Source organism: Pipistrellus hanaki, assembly GCF_964339955.1.
Source record: "Pipistrellus hanaki genome assembly, chromosome: X".
Taxonomy (NCBI): Eukaryota; Metazoa; Chordata; class Mammalia; order Chiroptera; family Vespertilionidae; genus Pipistrellus; species Pipistrellus hanaki.
Window position 1 is genome coordinate 70,034,543 of NC_140524.1, and position 19,091 is coordinate 70,053,633.

At 40.0% G+C, this 19,091-nt stretch overlaps 1 protein-coding gene across 1 annotated transcript in view; it reads left to right on the plus strand.

Annotated features, from left to right (window-relative positions):
* IGBP1 (immunoglobulin binding protein 1) overlaps positions 1 to 19,091 on the plus strand; it is a 38,354-nt gene that overhangs the window by 5,765 nt on the left and 13,498 nt on the right. The window contains exons 3-5 of the mRNA XM_084869719.1: positions 3,393 to 3,588; positions 5,566 to 5,645; positions 6,537 to 6,649. Of these exons, the coding sequence (XP_084725845.1) occupies positions 3,393 to 3,588; positions 5,566 to 5,645; positions 6,537 to 6,649 (389 nt within the window). The remainder of the gene's footprint in view (positions 1 to 3,392; positions 3,589 to 5,565; positions 5,646 to 6,536; positions 6,650 to 19,091) is intronic.

A 19,091-nucleotide genomic window follows, 5' to 3' on the forward strand; every position in this document is an offset into this window, starting at 1 on the left:
GTTCCTTTGGGGAGTGGGGTGGCCTGGGTGAGGGGCCTCTGGTGGTTTGCAGGCCAGTCATGACCCCTGACAACCCAAGTGGAGGCCCTGGTATCTGGGATTTATTTATCTTCTATAATGGAAACTTTGTAACCTTGAGCAGAGGGCAGAGCAGGCCAGGGCAAGTGAGAAGCTTGCCTTCCTCCATTGCCAGGGGCAACTGAAGCCACCTGCTCTCGCCAGCTCCATGGCTGCTGCCATTTTTGTTGGGATTGATGTATCTTCTATAATTGAAACTTTGTAGCCTTGAGTGGAGTCCAGGGCTGGCCAGGGTGTGCAGAAAGCTTGGCTTCCTCCATTGCCAGGGAAGCCCAAGCCTCCTGTTCACTCCGTAACCACAACTATCTTAGTTGGGTTAATTTGCATACTTACTCCTGATTGGCTGGTGGGCGTAGCAGAGGTATGGTCAATTTGCACATTACTCTTTTATTAGATAAGATATTATTCTCTAGACTTGAAATTCCTAAATGTCAGAGTCTGACTATTTGTATCTTTTGTATCCCAATTGTATCACTGTATTCTTGGTGCCCAGTAACTGGATTATAGTAAGTACTGGAGTTGTCTTTGGGAGAGACACAGTGGTCTTTACAAAGATGGAAGCAATATGGTATAGCAGAAAAAGCCTGGGCTGTTTAGTCCGACAAACCTGGGGTGACCAACTTCTACCACTTAATTGGTTGAGCATCATCTAGCCCTTCCTAGGCTCAAATTTTTTTATTAGCTAACAATATTCATATTACATTGCTGTTTACAAAGCACGTACATGTGTGTTGTTTCATTTGATCCTCTTAACGACTCCACAAAGCAAATATCCCCATGTTAGAGATAAGTAATTTGGCTCTGAGAATTGACATGTCCAAGTTACATAGCTATTAAGTGTAGGCTAGGATTTAAACCTAGGTCTTCAACTTCCCAGTTCTGGTACCATTTCCACTATAGCATAGAACAAAGAGTTAGAATATGTTTGGGGGAAGGTGTGTCTAGGAAAGGGGAAAGGCACCAGTAGAGTGAAAAATTGTAACTGCTTATGACGGAGGGTAATTGATAGAGTGAGGCCTGGAAGAATGTGGGTGGGGGTAGGATTTGTAGCAAGAGTGAAATGGTAAAGTGATGGCCTTGATTCCTAAAGATAGCATTAGCCCCTTATGGATGAGAGGAAAGGAAAGGTGAAGCTACAGAGATTTTTTAAAACTATGTTTATATTGATTTCAGAGAGGAAGGGGAAGGGGGAGAGAGAGCTAGAAGCATCAATGATGAGAGCAAATCTTTGGTCAGCTGCCTCCTGCACAGCCCCCACTGGGGATCGAGCCTGCAACCTGGGCATATGCCCTGACCTGGAATCAAACCATGATATCCTGGTTCATGGGCCGATGCTCAACTACTGAGCCACACCGGGTGGGCAAGAGATTTTAAGGTAAACAGGGAAGTTGGATTGCAGGCCATCTGGTGTGATGGTGGCACGGGATCCACAAAAGATGAACAAAAGGATAGATGACAAATTTATAATTCATTAGCTCTCTTCAGCAGCTTGGGAACTGGAAAAGGGAACAGTGAAAGTTGTCCAGAGTCAAAAGGGTGATAAGGGGGTGTATTCATGTAATGGCTTACCATTACAAGAAAAGTGCATGTCTATAGAATTCTATATAAAATTTTAGAATCTTCTGCTGACCACTGGTGGTCAGTGAGGTCCAAAAGGTTGGCAAACGCTAGTCTAGAGTCCACACGGACAGCCAGAGTGGTCCATATAAAAGTTTTCATGTCACTCCATTCCTGTCCTGTATTCTATCCAAAAGCCTTCAGTGGCTTTTCCATCTCACTTGAAATATCATGGCATTTGATATGCTGGGTCTTATTCCCTACAGGGTTCTGCAAATTATGGCCCTGGCTGTACATCTGACCCTATTTCCTGTCATTCTTCACTTGACACTAGTGCACTGGCCTCTTTGCTATTTCTCAAACATGTTTGGCCAGTTACTCTTCTAGCCAGGACCTTTCGATTTACTTTTCCCCCTTAGAACAAATACTCAGAGGGAACCAAAGTTTTGCCACCATGAAGCTGCCTTTTTGAGATATTGATTTTAAGCTGTTTATTAAGAAACAAGACTTAGAACCTTTTACCCTCCCTTTCCTGCCCAAGAGATTCAGACAGATCTTAGGATGCAACTTTAGCCCTATTTAAATTAAGTGTGGTAAATCAGAGGGCTTCCGGCAGGCTCTTGTTAGCTAGATACCCCGTGTCCCATTGTCTCTGAGTCACCTAGCAAGAACTTACTTGCCATGCCATGCATGTTCCACTCTTCCTGAACTATCAGTAAATCGCCCATTCTCACTTCTGAAATCTAATACCCCAACCCCACTCCTTTCTCCTTTGTCCAGAATTGTCTTATATACCCAATGTTGCCTCACTGTCTTTTGAAATTTACACTTATGTGAGTTCCCCATGTGCATGTATTAAAACTTGATTTTCTCTTGTAAAAAAAACAACAACACCCTTCCAGATATTGACATGGCTTGCTTACCAATTTCTTTGAAATCTTTGCTCAAATGTCATTTCTTCAGAGAGGTCTCTCCTGATCATCTTGTATATAATAGCACCCCTACCTTCACACCATCGGTCTATCCATTATACTTTGCTTCTTCATAGCACTTACCACCACCTGACTCCTCATCTATTTCTTTTTGCCTTCTCCCACTAGAACGAAAGCTTCAGGAGAGTAAGGACTTGTATACACAGCTGTATCTCCAGTACTGAGAACATTGCCTGTCATACAATAGGTTCTCAGTAAATATTTTTTTAAATGAATGATAGATGAGAGTGCATCCTGAGAAAGGTGGGCAAGGTGATTATAAGACTTTAAATTTTATTAAGATGCATCAGAAGAGCTGGGAATGTTTTGCTCAGCAGAAAAGAAAAGATCATTTCTTTAGACTGTTTCACAGGAATTCCTACATCAGTGGCAGGTAAATGACCCCTAAGATTCTATGATTCTTTGAAGTTGTAATTCCCAAGTGGATATTATGTGGTACTAAACACCCAACCTAGTAAAGGTTGATATAAAATGATTAAGGCACTCTATCTCTAAAGAGGATGGGAGGAGTTGCTCAAATCAAGTTATATCTGTACTTCTCTGGCGTCAGATGTATTTCTCAGCTGTTGCTGATCCCTTCCTTGCCTTGTAGTCTTGAGAGAACTGTTGGCAAGTTCTGAAGTATAGAATCTATACTGTTGCCAAAGTGGAAATTGGCGTGCTGACTTCCTGGTCACTTGCAAAGGTAAAATCTTACTGTGGCCTTCTTTTGAAGGAAAACCTCTTTATTTTTAAGTTCACCGGTAATGCTTTCCTGTGGAACAGATACAAGCAGAAGAAGGAGATGGAGCATAGGTTGTCTGAAATGAAATCTGCTGTGGAAAGTGGTGAAGCAGATGATGAGCATGTTCGTGAGTATTACCTCCTTCACCTTCGAAGGTGGATTGGTATCTGCTTAGAAGAGATTGAGAGCATTGACCAGGAGATAAATATCCTGAGAGGAAAAGACTCTTCAAAAGAGGTAAGTCTGTTCACTGCTATATAATTTTAAAAAACTGCTATCAGAGATTTAAATGTTCTATAGGACAATAATCAAATTTAAATGCTTTTGAGTCTTCATAAAATCGTTGTTATTAAGTTCAGTGGAAGAAGGCTGAAGGTTCACTAGGGTAGCTTTCTCTCTGGTTTACAGTTTCGTTCCCCAGTGCCTACTAACCTGTAACACACTTTTAGTCATTTATAATTTTGTGACATGCCTCGGGAGGGAGATTTCCCTGAAGTAAAAATTGGTTTTGGCTATGGAAAAGTCATATCTGCTGAAGGAGGCATAGGGAGATCGGCTTTTAAAATCTGCTTGACTATAATAAACAAAGGGAAAGAGGAATTGGATGGAAATAGAGAAGAAAAATGGAATAGGAGAGAGAGAAAAGAGTAGAAAGGAGATGAATCCCAATTTAACCATACATAGTGATGCACACTCACCCCTTTTGATCCTCGTATGAGACACAGCAAAATGTTGAGCATACTGATGAAGAACACTTGGTGTCTTACAGCTTTGGCTGTCTTTGAACATCATGATCCTGTTTTGGAGCTGCTGCTTCAAAAGATTAGGCTCTGCTGCCACTTACTTTTTGGTTCTGATATAAGAGAAATTGAGTTGAATTTACCAGCTGGCCACAGGCATTTATTTAAGTCCTCAGAGAAACCTTTTCCTAATTTGATTTGTAGTAATTAGCCCAGGAGCTTTTGCCTCAGGTAATACCAACCTAGTCCCTCATGTTAAAGGATTAAAGAATGAACAATTATGAGGCCCCTTGAGCATATCTAGAGTGGTTTTAAACAGTATGAGACTGGACTCTTCTCGATCCTCCCCTGCCCCTTACTTTGCTGCTGTTTTTTTCTTTTTTCTTTTTAAATATATTTTATTGACTTTTTTTTTTTTTTTAGAGAGGAAGGGATAGGGTGTTAGAAACATCGATGAGAGAGAAACATCGATCAGCTGCCTCCTGCACACCTCCTACTGAGGATGTGCCCGCAACCAAGGTACATGCCCTTGACCAGAATTGAACCTGGGACCCTTCAGTCTGCAGGCCGACGCTATCCACTGAGCCAAACCAGTTAGGGCTGTTTTTTTTCTTTTTGCATGCTCTCTCCTTTAGTATTGAGATTGGCTCTGGGAGTGATGGAGCTTGAACCAAGGGAATGCCTTTTCATTGACCAGGTTTTGTTTCTTTGTGCACCTGGATAGCCAGGGTTCCTTGAAGCATTTCTATATAGCTATGCATGAAAACTGCCAACCCATTCTCCCCCTTGCATTTAGGAACATCCACTTCTAAAGTACCCTAAGGGGTTCTTGACGGTTAATAGCATAATTACTGGGTCATAATTGAACTTTAGCACTAAAGGCCAGGCTAAGGAAAGGAACTTAAAATTTATCTCAAGGGATTAAAATGGATCATTCAAAAAGCCTTTGCCATCTCCTTTGGAGGGGGGACATTTTATTTTATTTTTTATTTTTTTTAAATATATTTTATTGATTTTTTACAGAGAGGAAGGGAGAGAGATAGTTAGAAACATCGATGAGAGAAAAACAACGATCAGCTGCCTCCTGCACACCCCCTACTGGGGATGTGCCCGCAACCAAGGTACATGCCTTTGACTGGAATCGAACCCGGGACCTTTCAGTCACCAGGCCGAAGCTCTATCCACTGAGTCAAACCGGTTTCAGCTGGAGGGGTGACATTTTAAAGCCAAACAATTTTTTACTTGTGGTGAGATGATTCCTGAGTGAGCTTTCTCTTTCTCTCTCTTCAGCAAGGTACTCGGGTGTCCTCAAGAAAACTAAGCAAGCTCCATCATTAATATCTGCTGATATGTCTCAGAGACTGATATGCAGGGAATAACTGAATTTTGAATCCAGGGCTTTCGAGCACCTTAGAGACTGCACAGTGGGGTGGGCAAAGGCAAATACACTTCTGATAGTTAATTTCCTTTTTAGGCATCAACTTCTCACTCATCTCGCCCGTCCAGGCCTCCAATGAAACCCTTCATTCTCACTCGGGATGCAGCCCAAGCCAAGTAGGTAGTACTAAAAAGTGGGGTGCCTTTGTAAGCCCCTTGCTTTTGTGGTTCATTTGCAGTGCATGGTGCCAAGCAGAATAGGCATTATTAAGAGGGTATGGCTTTGCCTTGGAGGCTATTCTTTCATCAAAGGGATGTTATGTCTTCTAATAATTTCTGTCTTTGGCCTTCAGCAGACATTTCCCTCACAAACCTGACCTTAAAAGGATCTCCAAAGGAAACCAATAAAAATAATCTGTTAATTAATTAAAAACAAGAAAGGAATCGAATAGAGAATTGTACACTTTAAAATTTTTTCCCATTGCCTTCAGCTACAGTTCTCAAAACGACATGTTTGCCTATCTGAGTTCTTGAGATGCTTTTCCATAGGTGCGGGAGAGTCTGCATACCTTTTAGACTCACCAAGTATAAGTACCCTTTTCATAGTATCATCACTGCTCTGTGGGGCATTGGCCTCTGGAATTGCTTATGGGAGATTATCCTGGGCCCATGGTCGGCAAACTGAAGTTCAGGAGCCACATGCGGCTCTCTGGCCCTTTGAGTGTGGCTCTTCCACAAAATACCACAGCCTGGGTGAGTTAGAAGTTTAAGTTTAAAAAATGTGGCTCTCAAAAGAAATTTCAATCATTGTACTGTTGATATTTGGCTCTGTTTACTAATGAGTTTGCCGACCACTGGCCTGGGCTATTTATCATCTCATGAAAGACTTCAGTGCCCCTTCCTAGATGCCTCTTTTTACATATCCTCACAGGAGTTTGCACAACTCCTCAGAAGATGCCTGGTTAGGGGAGGGAGGATAAAACAGACATAGGTTTTGCCACTAAAGAGAAGAGGCTTTTTAAAATGCTATTTATGTTTAGTTTTCTAAATACAATGTGATTTTTGCAGAGTATTTGGAGCTGGTTATCCAAGTCTGGCAACCATGACAGTGAATGACTGGTATGAGCAGCATCGGAAGTTGGGAGCTTTACCAGATCGGGGAATACCCAGAACAACATCAGGTATGAAGGGCTGGGAGGAAAGTAGTTACACTATGGTTCCTTATTCTCCAGCAATGAAAATTCTGACCAAATATTGCTGTCCTTTAGGAGCAGAAGTAATCTGGACAAAGATTCTGAGTAACATAAAGATTCTAGGCAGTATTTGATTTCATTTAATAGTTAAATAAATAGCCGAGATTCTCGCAGTATCAGGGCAGTGGAGAAGTATAGGTTTTGAACCTCTGCGAATATTATGGCATAAAAACAAACAGCAATAAGATAGTAAAACCAAAAATCCACTTATAGCAGTTCCACTTCTGGTATTAGCAGAACAGGTTGTATTAGTCCAACACTTCCTATAGTTAACAGTTACAAACTGGAAAAGCTATAACAAAAGAACTATGTAAAAGCGCTGGAGAGTGACCAAAAGCAGGCATAGACTGGAGGTCAGTCAACACTTATAAGATAAGAGTGGTACATAGAACTTCTTGAGGGCAGGAATTTTGACTTACTGTATTTTTGGTGCCCAAATTGGTAATTAGATAATAGAGATACTTGAAGGTGTCTTTTGGAGGGAAAGGTGAAGGGTGGTCATTAGAAAGATGAAAGCAATATGGTTTTAGCAGAAAAAGCACAGACAGAGCTAAGTTAACCAATTACTCCTATTGCTCCTATACCCCTCTGAGCCTATTACTCCTATGCCCCTCTAGGCCTCAGTTTCCTTATCTCATGTATTATCTCATTTCGTCTTAACCCATAAAGCAGACACTTTAACCACGTTTTAGTATGAGGAAATGGTGTCTGAGAACTGACATATGCAAAGTCACCATAGCTAAAAAGTGGCTAGGTTAGGATTTTAATTCAGGCCTTAATATTCCATATTCTAGGACTGTTTTAATTATAGCACAAAGGAAAGAAAAGTAGTCAATTTGAAAGGCTTTTCTGTGTTTTTTTTATGGCTTTTCACCCATGGGCTGGCTGCAGATGCTGTGATGAGAGTAGGTAAAACTTGGATAGAAACTTAGTCTTTTTAAAAAATATATATTTTATTGATTTAAAAATTTTTTTTTACAGAGAGGAGGGGAGAGGGATAAAGTTAGAAATATCGATGAGAGAGAAAAACATCGATCAGCTGCCTCTTGCAAACCGCCTACTTGGGATGTGCCCACAACCAAGGTACATGCCCTTGACCAGAATCGAACCTGGGACCCTTCAGTCCACAGGCCAACGCTCTATCCACTGAGCCAAACCAGTTAGGGCAAACTTACAGTCTTTTTGGTTGTGCAATGGGAGAATTGAGTTCGGGTGACTATAGGAACTGAAAGGTAAGATGAATATCCCAGAAATATAACTGAAAGGTAAGATGAATATCTAATTCTCTACATAAACCTGCCCACATCTCTGGCTGACTCAAGCTTCACATGCATAGGATAAATTCCAAGCACCCTAGGGAGGGTCTACAATAACTGAATGGAAAAAGCAGCTACTGCCCAATGCAGAGGAAATGAATTTGGAATTTGGTTTTAAATACATTAACTTCCTGCTAAAATGAAAAATCAATACTCTTTAGTGGAATGAAACATTTATTTTCATGCATAGTTTCTGAGGGTGAGGATTCCAGGAGCAACTTACCTAGTTGGTTCTTGATTAGGTTCTCCTGAGGTTGTCAGCTGGGGCTGCAGTCTTCTGAAAGCTTGACTCAGTCTGGAAGATCTACTTCCAGCTCATTCACTCATCCATGTGACTGTTGGCAAGAAGCCTTCCCATGTGGGTCTCTCAGGTTTGCTCACAGCTTCATTTCCTCAGTGAATGATTCAAGAGGAAACAACCAAGTTTCTTTTTTAAAAGCATTTTTTTATTTGTTTTGTTAATTCTCACCTGAGGATATTATTTCCATGGTTTTTTAGAGAAAGAGGGAAGGAGGGAGGGAGGAACATCAGTTGGCTGCCTCCTGCAGCCCCCTACTGAGGATCAAGCCCATAACTAGGGAATGTGCCCTGACCAGGAATCGAACGAACCTGCAACATTGTGGGACATGGAACAATACCCAACCAACTGAGCCAGTGGTTAGCAAACTGCGGCTCGCAAGCCACATGCGGCTCTTTTGCCCCTTGAGTGTGGCTCTTCCACAAAAAAACACATGCAGGCACACACAGTGCAAGTGAAACTTTGTGGCCCATGCGCAGCAGTTGGTTTTCTGCACTCAGAATAAATTTCAATCGTTGTACTGTTGATATTTGGCTGTTGACTAATGAGTTTGCCAACCACTGAACTGAGCCATACTGGCCAGGGCAAGAATCCTCATTATCTTTTAAAACCTAATGTTGGAAGTTGCAAACCATGACTTCTGCCATATTCCATTGGTCGCCAACCCCAATACAGTGTGAGTGGATTACATAAGAGCATGAATACCTGGGGTCAGTCTTTGAGGCTGTCTCATGGTATAATATTAATGACAGGTAGACAGGGAGGTTAGTGATGATTGTATTTTTTAGAGCAGTAATTTTCAACTACTGTGCCACAAGAATTTTAAAACATGCAATACCTGACTAGTCAGGGGCACTGACCTCTTTTCCCTTAGATTGTCAAATAAAGAATGACAACAACCAACACAACAATAGCCATCCTGTGTAAATGAATCAAAGTTATGCATGCCTGGTCAGTGTGGCTCAGTGGTTGAGCATCAACCTATGAACCAGGAAGTCATGGTTTGATTACCAGTCAGGTTACATGCTCGGGTTGTGGGCTCCATCCCCAGTGCAGGAGGCAGCCAATTGATGAGTCTCTCTCATCATGGATGTTTCTATCACCTTCTCCCTTCCTCTCTAAAATCAATAAAAATATTTTTAAAAAGAAAAAATATATATATATACTCATTTTTGTCAGATCAGCAAAACATAACATTCTAGTGTACCACAGAATTTTAGTTATTAGTTTATGTGTGCCACAAAAATGAAAAGGTTGAAAATTACTGCCTTAGATCAACCCTTAAATAATGCATCAAGAAAATATGAAGACAAGCTCTAGACTAGTGGAAATTATTTGCAAAAGACCCAACTCATAAAAGACTGTTAATCCAAACTGTAGAAAGAATTCTTAAACTCAACAATAAGGAAATGAACACCCCAATTTAAAACAATGGGCAAAATACCTGAACAGGCACCTCCCCAAAGAAAATATACAGGAATAAGTAAGCCCATGAAAAGTTGCTCAACATCATGTATCATTAGGGAATTGCAAAGTAAAACAACAGTGATAACACTACACCCCTATAAAGATGACTGAAATCCAAAACACTGAGAACATCAGGTGTTGGTAAAGGTATGGAGTAACAGGGATTCTTTTTGTTAAATATATTTTTATTGATTTCAGAGAGGAAGGGAGAGGGAGAGAAAGAGAGAGAGAGAAACATCAATGATGAGAGAGAATCACTGATTGGCTGTCTCCCGCACGCCCCCCACTGGGGATCAAGCCACAACAGGGATTCTTATCCAGTGTTGGTGGAAATGCAAAATGTTACAACCACTTTAGAAGACAGTTTCTCAGCTTCTTACAAAACTAACCATACTCATTTCAAATAGTCCAGTAATTATGCTCCTTGATATTTACCCAAATGAGTTGAAAACAGGTCCAAGCAAAAACCTGCACACAAAGGGTTATGGCAGTTCTACTGATAATTGACAAAACTTGGAAAACAACCAAAATGTCCTCAGTGGGAGAATGGATAAACTGAGTGGTACATCCAGAGAGTGAAATAGTAGTATTCATTGCTTTAAAAAAAAAGAAGAAGCTATTCATAAAAATACATGGAAGAAGCTTAAATGCACATTAACATGCGAAAGAAGCCAATCTGAAAAGGCTACATACTATATGATTCCACCTATATGATATTCGGAAAAGGCAAAACTACATATATATATATAAAAGGCTAATATGCAAAGTGTCCCCCCAGGAGTTCAACCAGGAGACTGGGAGTTAGATTGCTCACTATAATGTGTGCTGACCACTGGGGGTGATGCAGAACGAAGGAAGGCCCCAATCAGCCCTGATCCCTGGCCAGGCCTAGGGACCCTACCCTTGCATGAATTTTGTGCACCGGGCATCTAGTGGAGGCAATAAAAGGACCAGTGCTTGTCAAGGGCTAGAGGATAAGGAGATATGAAGATGTGGAGCACAGAGGAGATTTAGGGCAGTGTATCTGCATGATACTATATAGGTGGATACATGTATGATACTATAATGGTGGATACATGTCATACACTTGTTCAAACCCATAGAATGAACAATACCAAGAGTGAACTCTAATGTAAACTAGGGACTTTGGGTGATGATGTCAATCTAAGTTCATCTATTGTGACAAATGTATTATCACTCTGATCAGGATATTTATGGTGGGGAGGCAGGAGTATATGGGAATACTGTGTATTTTCCATTCAATTTTGCTGTGAACCTAAAATTTTTGCATTTTTAAAAGGCAGCCTTTTTATTGTTTTATTCATAAGTATTTTTTATTGTTCAAACTATTACATATAGTAGTACATATATATCCTTTATCTCCCCATTGACATTCTGCCAGCCTCCCCTACCCACTGTCTTATGCCCTCACCCCACCCCCACTCACCATTGGCTGTGCTTATATGAATGAATACAAGCCCTTCGGTTGATCTCTTTCCCCCCTTCCCCAACACTTCCCAGCCTACCTGCTGTAATTTGACAGTCTGTTTGATGCTTTACTGCCTCTGTATCTATCTTTTTGTTCATCAGGTTGTAATTTTCTTTATTTTCTATAAATGAGTGAGATCATGTGGTATTTTTCTTTCATGGACTGGCTTATTTCACTTAACATAATGCTCTCCAGATCCATCCATGCTGCTGCAAATGGTAAGACTTCCTTCTTTTTTATAGCAGCATAGTATTCCATTGTGTAGATGTACCATAGTTTTCTGATCCAGTCATCTGCTGATGGGCATTTAGGCTGTTTCCAAATCTTAGCTAGGGTGAATTGTCCCGCTATGAACACGGGGGTGCATGTGTCCTTTCTGGTTGGTGTTTCTAGTTTCTTGGAATATATTCCTAGAAGTGGGATTACTGGGTCAAATGGGAGTTCCATTTTTAGTTTTTGGGGGAAACTATACTGTCCTCCACAATGGATGCACCAGTCTGCATTCCCAACAGCAGTGCACGAGAGTTCCTTTTTCTCAACACCCTCTCCAGCACTTGTTAGTTGATTTCTTGATAATTGCCATTCTGACAACTGTGAGATGGTACCGCATTGTCGTTTTGATTTGCATCTCTCAGATAATTAGTGACTTTGAGCGTGTTTTCATGTGTCTCTTGGCCTTCTATTTTTTTTTCCCCCCAAAAAGTTTCTATTTAGGTCCGTTGCCCATTTTTTTTATTGGATCATTTATCTTCCTTTTATTAAGTTGTATGAGTCCCCTGTAAATGTTGGAGATTAAACCTTTATCAGTGATAACATTTGCTTGTATGTTCTCCCATACAGTGGGCTTTCTTGTTGTTTTGTTGATTGTTAATTTTGCTGTGCAAAAGCTTTTTATTTTGATGTAGTCCCATTTGTTTATTTTCTCTTTAATTTCCATTGCCCTAGGACTGTGGTTGGCAAACTGCGGCTCGAGAGACACATGCAGCTTTGTCCTCTTGAGTATGGCTCTTCCACAAAATTCCACGGCCTGTGCAAGACTATTTTGAAGAAGTGGCGTTAGAAGAAATTTAAGTTTAAAAAATTTGACTCTCAAAACAAATTTCAATCGTAGTGTTGATATTTAGCTCTGTTGACTAAAGAGTTTGCCGACCACTGCCCTTAGGAGCAGTATCAGTGAATAAATTGCTTCGGTGTATGTCTGAGATTTCTCTGCCTATGGATTCCTCTAGTATTTTTATGGTTTCCCATTTATAAGTCCTTTATCCATTTTGAGTTTATCTTTGTTATGGTGTAAATTGGTGGTCTAGTTTCATTTTTTTGCACGTATCTCTTCCAATTTTCCCAACACTATTTATTGAAGAGACTATCTTGACTCCATTGTATGTTCATGCCTCCTTTGCCAAATATTAATGGAGCATAGTGGTTTGGGTCGATATCTGGGTTCTCTATTCCATTGGTCTATATGTCTGTTCTTGTGCCAGTACCAGGCTGTTTTGAGAATAATGGCTTTGTAATATAGCTTAAAATCTGATATTGAGATACCACCTATTTTGGTCTTCTTTCTCAGGATTGCTCTAGCTATTTGGGGTCTTTTTTTATTTCAGATGAATTTTTGGAGAGCTCTTTCTAGGTCTATGAAATATGCCATTGCTATTTTAATGGGGAGTGCATTGAATCTATAAATTGCTTTAGGTAGTACGAACATTTTAAATTATGTTGATTCTACCAATCCGTGAACATGGTATGTTCTTCTATCTGTTTATGTCTTCCTCTATCTCTTTTTTCAGTGTCCTGTAGTTTTCCACTTATAGGTCTTTTACCTTCTTACTTAAGTTTATTCCTAGGTATCTTAACTTTTTTGGTGCGATGGTAAATGGGATTGCCTTCTTAGTCTCTCTGTAAGTTCACTAGTGGTGTAAAGAAATGCCATAGATTTCTTGGCATTAATTTTGTATCCTGCTACATACCGAATTCATTTATTAAGTTTAATAGTTTTTTTTTTTTATGGAGTCTTTAGGGGTTTTTACGTACAGTATCATGTCATCTGCAAATAAGGACAGTTTTACTTCTTTTCCAATTTGGATGCCTTTTATTTCTTCTTCTTGTCTGATCACAATGGCTAGTACTTCCAGCACTATGTTGAAACAGGAGTGGTGAGAGTGGGCATCCCTGTCTTGTTCCTGTCCTTAGGGGAAATGGTTTTAGTTTTTTGTCCATTGGGTATGATGTTGACTGTGGGTTTGTCATATATGGCTTTTATGATGTTGAGATATGATCCTTCTATCCCCACCTTGTTGAGAGTTTTTGTCAAGAAAAGATGTTGGATTTTGTCAAATGCTTTTACAGCATCAATTGATATGACTATGTCATTTTAATCTCTCAATTTGTTTATGTGATGTATCACTTTTATTGATTTGCGGATATTGTACCATCCTTGCATTTCTGATATAAATCCTACTTGGTCATGGTGTATGATCTTTCTGATGTACTGCTGGAGCCAATTTGCTAGAATTTTGTTGAGGATTTTGACATCTATGTTCATGAGGTATATTGGCCTGTAATTCTCTTTCATTGTGTTGTCTTTTTATCTAGTTTTGGTATTAGGTTGATGCTGGCTTCATAGAAAGAACTTGGAAGTATTCCTTCCTCTTGAATTTTTTGGAATAATCTGAGGAGGATAGGTTTTAGTTCTTTCTTGAATGTTTTGTAAAACTCTCCTGTGAAGCTGCCTGGTCCCGGGCTTTTGTGTGCTGGAAGCTTTTTGATGACTGCTTCAATTTATTCCATAGTTATTGGCCTATTGGGTTGTTTATATTCTTCCTGATTCAGTTTTGGAAGGTTGTATTTTTCTGAGAATATGTCCATTTCCCCTTGGTTGTCCAGTTTGTTGGAATAGAGTTGTTTGTAGTATTTTGTAACAATCCTTTGTATTTCAGCGAATTCTGTTGTTATATCATCTCTTTCATTTCTGATTTTGCTATTTGGGTCTTCTCTCTTTGCTTCTTCTTGAGCCTGACTAGAGGGTCATCAATCTTGTTTATCCTTTTCAGAGAACCAACTCTTGGTTTTGTTGATCTTTTGTATTGTTTTTTTTTTTTTAATCTCTATATCATTTATCTCCACTCTAATTTTTATTATTTTCTTCCTTCTGCTTATATTGGGCTTTTCTTGCTGCTCTCTTTCTAACTCTTTGAGTTGTAGGTTTAGGTAGTTTATTACCATTGTTTCTTGTTTTCTTGCAGTAGGCTTGTAGAGCTATGAACTTGCCTCTCATGACAGCTTTTGCTGTGTCCCATAGATTTTGGATTGTTGTGTTTTTATTTTCTTTTGTTGCCATGTTTTTAATTTCTACTTTGATCTCTCTGGTAACCCAGTCATTGTTTAATAGCATGCTATTTAGTATTTATGTGTTGGATTTTTTGGATTGTTTTTATTGTAGTTGATTTCTAGTTTTATGCCATTGTGATATGAGAAAATGCTTGATATGATTTCTATCTTCTTAAATTTGAAGAGACTTTGCCCGTGACCCAATATATGGTCTATCTTTGAAAATGACCCATGTGCACTTGAGAAGAATGTATAAAATGTGGCTTTGGGGTAAAATGTTCTGAAATGTCAATTAATTCTATCTGGTCTAGTGAGTCATTTAGGATTGTTGTTTCTTTGCTGATTTTTTATTTAGAGGATTTGTCAAATGATGATAGTGGGGTATTAAAGTCTCCTACTATGATTGTATTGCTGTCAATCTCTCCCTTGATAGTTTCCAGGAGTTTTTTTTGTTTGTTTGTTTGTTTGTTTTTATGTATTTGGGTGCTCCTTTATTGGGTGCATGTATGTTTACCAATTATTTCTTCTTGATGGATTTCTCCCTTTAGTATTATGAAGTAGCCTTCCTTACCTCTTTTTATGTCCTTCACTTTGAGATCTAATTTGTCATATATAAATATGGTTCACCTGCACTTCGGATCCACACCAGGAGGGAGGAGGCAGCCCTATTCCTCATGGAATTGGCCATGCCTTAGCTTGCTGCTGGGGCCCTGACAGCCCCGAATCTGGTTCACCTGCACCCCAGACCCAGACAGGAGAGAGGAAGGAGCTCGATTCCTTGCAGAATTGGCTATTGGTTAGCTTGCTGCTGGGGCCAACCTCCCATGGTCCCTCCCCCCCAGCCGGCCACCCCTTCACCCCCCCATTGGCTCTGTTGGGGGGGGTCTGGTCAACCACCCTCCTGTGGTCCCTCCCCCGGCCAGCCAGGCCCCCTAATTGGCCCTGATGGCAGGCCAGGCCGAGAGACCCCACCTGTGCACGAATTTGTGCACCAGGCCTCTAGTAAGTATATAAGTTCTGTGGTTTATCTCTTTTTATCCCCAAACCCTACATTAAAGTATGTCAGTTTGTTCTATGCTTTGGGTGTTATTTTGTTGGTCAATTCATTTTGTTCATTAGATTCCACAAAGAAGTGAGATTTATATTACTTACCATAATATTTTCCAGATCTATCCATGCTATCGCACAGGGTAAGAGATCCCTCTTTTTCACAGCTCATTGTATTCCGTAGTGTAAATGTCAGATCCCTCTTTTTCACAGCTCATTGTATTCCGTAGTGTAAATGTCAGATCCCTCTTTTTCACAGTTCATTGTATTCCGTAGTGTAAATGTCACACAACTTTTTTATGTATTCATCTGATGGGCACTTGGGCCGTTTCCAAATCTTAGCTATTATAAATAATGCTGTTATGAACATAGAGTACATATATGCTTTCTGATTGGTGTTTTGGTGTTTTTTGGGATATATTCCCAGAAGTGGGATCGCTGGGTCAAATGGAAATTCCATTTTTATTTTTTTGAGGAAACTCCATATTGTTTTCCATAGTGGCTGCATCAATTTGCATTCCCACCAGCAGTAAACTAGGGTTCCCTTTTCTCAACATCCTCGCCAGCACTTGTTTGTTGATGATAGCCATTCTGACAGATGTGAAGTGTTATCTCATTGTGGTTTTAATTTGCATTTTTCTGATGATTAGTGACTTTGATCATTTTTTCATGTGTCTCTTGGCCATTTGTATGTCCTCTTTGGAGAAATGTCTATTCAAGTCCCCTGCCCATTTTTTAATTGGATTGTTTGTCTTCCTTTTTGTTGAGTTGTATGAGTACTTCATATATTTTGGATATTAACCTTTATCAGATATATCATTGGCAAATATGTTCTCCCATTCAGTGGGTTCTCTTTTCATTTTGATGGTAGTTTCTTTTGCTGTGCAGAAACTTTTTATTTTGATGTAGTCCCATTTGTTTATTTTCTCCTTAGTTTCCTTGGCCCTGGGAGATGAATCTGAAAATATATGGTTACGTGAGGTACAAGATGCATTTTAAGTATAAGGACACAAATTGGTGGATAGTAAAAAATTATAAAAAATATATTGTACTAACAAAAAGCATTAGTAGGTACAGTTAGATCAGATAAAAGTAGACTTCAAGACAAAAGATATTACTAGATATAAAAAAAGACATTTCATACTGATAAAAGGGGCACTTTATTAGGAGGACATAGCAATCATAAACATGTTTGTGCCTAATAAGCTTCAAATTACATGAAGAAAAAGTTAACAGAATTAAATGAAGAAATAGACAAATATACAATCATAGTTGGAGATTTTAACACTTCTCTTTTAGTAACTGATAGAATTACTAGACAGAAAATTAATAAAGACATAATATCTGTACAACACTAGCAGCCACCTTACCTATTGACATTTATAGAGAATATATCCAACAATTGCAAAATGTACCTTTTTTCAAACACATGATTGTACAATTACCAAGCCATATTCTGGGCCATCTATTAAGTCTCAATAAATTTTCAAAGATTGAAATCACACTGAAAATGTTCTCTAACCACAATGGAATTCAATTAGCAATCAATAACACTTTACCTAGGAAATCCTTAAATTTTTTGTTGCTATTAATCCTCACTGGAGGCTATTTTTCTATTGATTTTTAGAGAGGGAGGAAGGGAGGGGGAAAGACAGAAACATCAATGTGAGAGAGACACATTGACTTGTTGCCTCCTGCATGCACCCCAACCAGGACCTGGGATCAAACCTGCAATCAAACCTGCAACCAACGTATGTGTCCTTGACAGAGATCTAATAATTTATGATAAGGCCTTTATTTCCTTGCTGTGTGGGGAACAGTAATTTTATGGTGCTTCTGTGTCCCAGCAAGAGCAGATGAGTTCTCCTGGTACTAGTCTCAGATTCCGTTGGCACTCATAAAAAGACAAAATAAAAATTACTAGATTATCCAGAAATACTAGAGCATATTATGTTAGGAGGAAATAAGAAAGAAAGATTAGTATTATGGAGAATTCAGCAGAGTATTATCTGAATTCCTTGGAGCAGGTTGCTTGGCCAGGTCTGCTGTCTTATTGAGAGTGATCCGAAGGGGGTGTTTCTGGTCAGAAGTCAGACTGGATGTCACTCGGCTGGTGGGTTACCTTCACCTGGGAGTGGTGGATCCAGGTGTTTAGTCCTGCAACCTTGAGAGCTGTGGGGATGGTTAATATGACTGGATAGGGTCCCTTCCTTTACCCAAACCTGGTCTCCTGGTTTATAAGGATGTATAGCTGTTTCTAGAGAGATGGATAGTCAGTAACCCACTCAAAGACAGTTTTTCCAAATCCTTGTAGTTGTTTCTGGATTTCTAAGTTCCATATTTCCCCCAAATCTCCCTTTGGCCGAATTAAGGGAGGCAGTATACCTTATAGAATTTCAAAGGGAGAGAAACCCACCCTGGCCCTCGGGGCACAGCGTACCCGCAGGAGTACAAGAGGCAAGATATCTGTCCAGGGTAAGGTTGTCTCTTGGCATAGCTTAGCCATAACCTGCTTTAGAGTCTGGTTCATGCACTCCATTTCCCCTGAACTCTGAGGCCTGTAGGCTGTATGTAGATTCCATTTAATTCTTAAAGCCTTGGCTACTTGTACTATTTCTGCTACAAAGGCTGGGCCATTATTGGATCCTATGGTCAGAGGCATTCCATACCGTGGAATTATATCCTTCAGCAATGCCTTATTGAATTCTCTCGCCTTTTCAGTGCGAGTGGGATATACCTCTATCCAACCTGAAAAGATACAAACAAAGACTAGCAGGTATTTATTCCCTCTGGTGGCCCTATTTCTGTAAAATCTATTTCTAAGTTCTCAAAAGGAGCTTGCCCATATCGCTGAACTCCTATTGGTCCCACAGGATCCTGTTTAGCATTGTTCTGAGCACAGAGGAGGCAACGCTGAGAGACTAAGTTACACAAGGAGGGTAGACGGGCAATTAGGTAGTACCTGCCTAACAAAGTTTCTAGGGCAGCCTTTTCTAAATGAGTGAGTTCATGCTGCTGGAGGACTACCTTACGGGCTAACTGTTCTGGAACATAGGCCCTATGATCTGGGAGCATCCACTAGCCTTCCTTCGTTCTCTTGCCCCCTTCTTTCTGGGCCCATTTCTCTTCCTGAGGACTGTATTTTGGAGGTTCAGGAGGAGTGTATTTTGGAGGCCAACGTGATCCGTGACGGTGTTGCTTGTTCTTTAGCAGCCAGCTTGGCTGTGGCATCAGCAAGTTGGTTTCCTTCTGCTACTGAGTCTTTCCGTTTCTGGTGACCTTTGCAATGAATGCAATTCAGATGGCTATTTATTTCCTTAGGCTCCCAGACTGCTTCTAGTAACTTTAAAATCTCATTCTGATTGTTTATTCCTTTTCCTCCTGCTGTCAAGAGCCCCCTTTTCTTATATATGGCCCCAGGGACAT